Source organism: Lactuca sativa, chromosome 4, assembly GCF_002870075.4.
Source record: "Lactuca sativa cultivar Salinas chromosome 4, Lsat_Salinas_v11, whole genome shotgun sequence".
NCBI classification, from domain to species: Eukaryota; Viridiplantae; Streptophyta; class Magnoliopsida; order Asterales; family Asteraceae; genus Lactuca; species Lactuca sativa.
Genome location: NC_056626.2, coordinates 166,867,584 through 166,872,277, shown reverse-complemented (window position 1 = coordinate 166,872,277; position 4,694 = coordinate 166,867,584). Strand labels below are relative to the sequence as shown.

Sequence of the window (4,694 nt, the reverse complement as noted above, 5' to 3'; positions counted from 1 at the left end):
TTGATATTGATTTTGTATTTTCAACGCCTAGTGTTTCTTATGGTTTTGATTTTGCTTTTTCAAGACGCCATTGTTTTTTAAAAATGTGTTCAACATTGTCTCTCTCAAAAGTCAATGTGGAACACTAGAAGACGAATTAACCTAACATTTATCCCCTAGACTTCATATGTGATAGAATAAGACGAATTAACCTAACATTTATCCCCTAGACTTCAAATCTGATACAACTTAATTAGAAAAATGTAGAGTCCTACATTAACACTTTAAAAAACCTTTAGGGAGAAAGATTAGCAGAAGGGCTTGTTACTAAATATATCTACCATTGATATGTAAGCAAATGCACTCTTTGTTTGGTATAAAATTCGCAAAAAACATACATTAGATAAAAGCATTAACAGTTTTGACTTCTGTACTATGCAAGTTCTTTAAAGATAAGAAAGAAAATAAAGATCATATCTCAACAAATCCTATGATCCCCACCACCCAATCTGTGTATGAAAACAGAAATCCAAAAGATCCACATCCCAACTGACTTTCCTTTAAGCTTGTATTGAAGCTAAAGGATCAATTTGAAAACCAAGTAACACAACAAGCTGTTGAACTTTTAAAAAATTAGCCAAAATCCCAAATCTTTTTCAATCAACCCCTTCGACTCCTCACTTCATCGTATCTATCAACAAACATTGGTGGATACAAATCCTTACCCAATTCCGATGTATAAAGATCAGAATCAGCACTCCTTCTTGCAGCTACCCCCTTGGAAAGTGGACTTGCATTTGAGAAATAATTACGCCCTTGCCCTTTCCTTTTAGCTTTGATGGATTCAGTCATGCTCATGTAACTTGGTTTGCTTTCACTTGACAATCGAGTTTCTGAAGTTGAAGATGAAGAATTCGTTGACGTTGTGCTTTCATCATACACAGAACCAGAACATGGATTTGTTGATGATGATTGCGTAAGTGGACTTGACATAAACGGCTTCAAAGAAACCCTAGTTGAAACTAAATTCTTTTTTATCTTCATAGATTCATGTTCAGAACAAGATTTAACACTTCGATCATCATAATTCTTGATTTGAGATGAAAATTTGGAAGAACTGGTGTTGTCCCATGATTTTGCAGCCATCCAACCATTCAGCCATGTCCATTCAGAGTTTTGCATACCAGATCTTGGAGATGAACTCTTCGAGTTGGAATTTGCTCTTTGTTTCTAAAAATTAAACAAAAAATCATACCATGTCACTAAAAAACTATATAATAACAATAAATTAACCTCGTTATTCAAAATTTACATAACTAAAACCTGTTGATAGAAGGCATAAGCTTTAGCTCTATTTCTCTTATTAGCGCCATCTTGCTTCATTTGTTCTTTTACTCTCACTTCCTCTGCTGTTCCTCGACTATCACACCATCCACCCTTTAACAACAAAAAAAATAGTATTTTAATTTTTGAAGTTATCGATAAACTTATTATACCGATGCACAGTTGTAATACTGTCGAATTTCTTAAAAGCTATCTTCAAGATATTGGTGTTAAAGAGATGCGTTTGAAACGATCATGAAAACATTAAGAAAAAAAATGATTACTTTAATTTACCTCAGATTGCTTGATAGCAGAAAGATGGTTTCTCAAAGCTGTAGGAAACTCTTGTGTAGTGTTAGCCGATTGAGCTCTAACACGAGCTTGGGCTCGAACAAGAGCTTGCATGCACCGAAGTGTGACATCAGCTTGCTTTCTAACAAGCCGACCTCGAACTATTGCCTGGAGCCTCACCAATGCTTTTAGCGCTCGTAATGCTTGTCTTGCCTTTAATACAAATAATTAAGATCAATATGATTGATGTTAAATTAAATTTGATTGAATTTTGTGAAGGTTTATGGCTTATGCTACACAAAAAAGGCGACAGAAATGTCATCAGCTTTAACCATGATGCTATAATATGGAAAAATTGCATTTAGTGTTTTATAATAATAGTTTTGACATTCACTAAAAGAATTATAGTTTTGACCTAGAAACTTCTTGACGATTTTCACAATCACAAATCGTTTAGCCCTTTTGAAAAACATTTATGGCTCTTATTTCATCATTTAGTATATACGATCGAGAGAAAGCTTCAAGTTTTATATATAAAGGCTACAGTATATCTGGTTAAATTTTGAGATAAACGAGGTGAAAGAAAGAGGAATGGTTAGAAATTACCAAGAAAGAGCGAAAAACAGATTGAATTCGGATGGCAGCCCATTCTTTTCTAACAAACATGAAATCTTTAGGCGGAGCTCGAACCACAGTAGCCACAGCAGCAGAAAATGAAACGTCTTCAGAACGAGAACCATCAGAAGTGGACAAACGTCCTCCTCCCTTTATCCCTTTTGATGATGAAACAGAAGAACTTCCAGCTGATGGACTCCTCCATAGCTTCCATGTCCGGGTTTTGTTACCCCCAACCTTCTCCTGCACACAAAAAATAAATACCCAATTGAATCAACTACTCTAACCCAAGATGAAATATATGAATTGAAGAAAAAGAAAAAATCGAACAGATTTACTTGATCGGAGCTGTTGGAATTGGACTTTTGATACCCGATTAAGGACTTAATCCATTTCGTAGAAGCACCCATTTGAGAAAAGCGAACCTGCAACCTCAAATTTCACCGTTTTGGGTTCTTTAAGTTAAAACTTGGGGAATTAAAGTGGGTTTGGGAGTAGGGTTCGAAGGAAGGGGGAGAGTCGTTTGAATTTTGAAAGAAAAAGGAGAATTCAATGGAGAAAAGAAAGTAACGGATAGTAATTAGTGGGCGCGTAACGGCGTAAATGCGTTTCGAACAGAGTGCCGGAATTTCAGGCTTTCGGATCCCAAAACAGGCTAATATTTTGGTGGGCTTTTTCATTCAGGCCGAATTGTCCAAATTTAATTTTGTTTGACAACGAGTTTCAAAACACCATATTGATTTATCATCTTTTTAGTACAAGAATAAATAATAATAATAATAATAATAATAAATAAATAAATAAATAAAGTTGTAAAAATGGTCCTATCACTTTTGATCGAAATAGTTTTCACAACTTTACTGTCGTAAAATAAGTTTTTCGTGTTTTAGCACTGACACACTTGAAGTTTTTGAGTTAGAGGGGCTGAAATTATAATGTGTATAAAAACTGAAAAACAAGGGCGTCAAAGTCTAGTTTTATAGTTGTAGACCTCATATATAAAAATTTTAATAGTTGTGGACTGGTTCTAAAAAAAACAGAGAGGATCATAGCCTCCCCCCCCCCCCCCTATGTCAATGCGTTTTAGAAATAAATTTGTTTGAAATGACATTTTTGCCTATTTGTAACACTCCAAAAATCTAGATAAAATTTTTCATTTTTCAATAAGGCTGACAACCGTAAGTTTGATACTAAAAATCCATTACATAAAAACCATCATAGAAAATCATCAGAGTATCAATATCAATGAATGCGGAAAATAGTGGAGAGTGCATGTTGCGCCATTAAACCGGACCCTTCCCCTTGGAACAAGAAGCACCTAAAATCACAATACAACTATAACCAAACGCTTAGTGATTTTTTCCAAAATAACACATGCAAATCATACAGATGGGCCTAGCCCTATGGTTCAATCCAAACCCAAAACAAGTATGGGCACCCACCCAGGAGTATATTTCCACTCAAACAGATCATGGTGGGCCCCGCTCTGGGGTATGGCTCTGTCATATTAGGCCCCCGCCCTAGGGTATATTTCAACCCAATCACAACATAGAACATACAACAACTAACATGCAGCATAATAAATATTGGGTCGGCCTTGGTGCCTTAGACCAAAAGTTATGGTGAGAAGACTCACCTTCGTTTGCTGAGATAATAACTGCTCGTCTACCGATCCAAAAATCTCACATTGAATAAACATACGAATTACCCTATTTAGGATTATGACCCAAACTAGCCAAAGGCCCAAAATCCTAAGTCCAAGATCCTCTACGAAGGCCCATATAACTTACTTAAATGGGCCCACATTCAAGGTTCAAAACCATAATGGGCCATAAGAGCCAGTAGTCCTAACCTTGACTCCTATGGCCCAAAACTAATGTCCAAAGCCCAATTACACTAATCGATCCAAGCCAAGGCTAAGTAAGGCCCAAATGGCTCAAAAGCCCACCGAAAGTCGAACCCCCACTGAAGGCGTACGCCCAACGTATAGCCTTAGTACGCTTAGCGTACTCGGTTTCTGAGGTGGTACGCACAGCGTACAAGGTAGTACGCCCAACATACAAGCAACTTATGCACAAAAAGCGATTAAGAACTTAATACGTGGAAACTCAATGTCCAAAACCGGATCTAAGTCGATTAACAAGTCCTAGGGTATAAAGTTTGCAACTTTATACCCTTGCATGACATATGGGAACCCAACACCTTATTTAACCCATTAATACCCCTTTTAAGACCTTAAATTCATGCATGGAGTCTGAATAATTATCAAGCTAGAATTTTTATGATTTCAACATGACTAAAGAGCTTGGATCTAACTGATGGGTTTTAGACATAAGAACAATCTTATGTGCTCATACAAACCCTAATGCTTGGATCTAGGTTTCTCTATTGTACATGCAATGTATCCAAGACTTACAATCTTAGATCTAACATATTATAAACTGAAATTAGGGTTTAGAGAATTACCTTTGATTGTTATGTAGCAA

At 36.2% G+C, this 4,694-nt stretch overlaps 1 protein-coding gene across 1 annotated transcript; it reads right to left on the bottom strand.

Moving 5' to 3' along the window:
- Nucleotides 1-328: 328 nt before the first annotated feature.
- Nucleotides 329-2,779, bottom strand: LOC111908389 (protein IQ-DOMAIN 8). Its single transcript, XM_023904223.3, has 5 exons — nt 2,547-2,779; nt 2,200-2,451; nt 1,597-1,806; nt 1,303-1,416; nt 329-1,209 (listed from the first exon to the last, which is right to left on the bottom strand). The coding sequence occupies exons 1-5, from the start codon at nt 2,616-2,618 to the stop codon at nt 640-642; spliced, it is 1,218 nt and encodes a 405-aa protein (XP_023759991.1). The 5' UTR covers nt 2,619-2,779; the 3' UTR covers nt 329-639.
- Nucleotides 2,780-4,694: the final 1,915 nt, after the last annotated feature.

Excerpts from the sequence above, each read along its gene's own strand:
- LOC111908389 (XM_023904223.3), bottom strand. The coding sequence starts at position 2,618 with ATGGGTGCTTCTACGAAATGGATTAAGTCCTTAATCGGGTATCAAAAG. Across the intron at positions 2,452-2,546 it reads ATTCCAACAGCTCCGATCAA|GAGAAGGTTGGGGGTAACAA; the intron begins GTAAATCTGTTC and ends TTTTGTGTGCAG. Across the intron at positions 1,210-1,302 it reads CTTATGCCTTCTATCAACAG|AAACAAAGAGCAAATTCCAA; the intron begins GTTTTAGTTATG and ends TTTAATTTTTAG.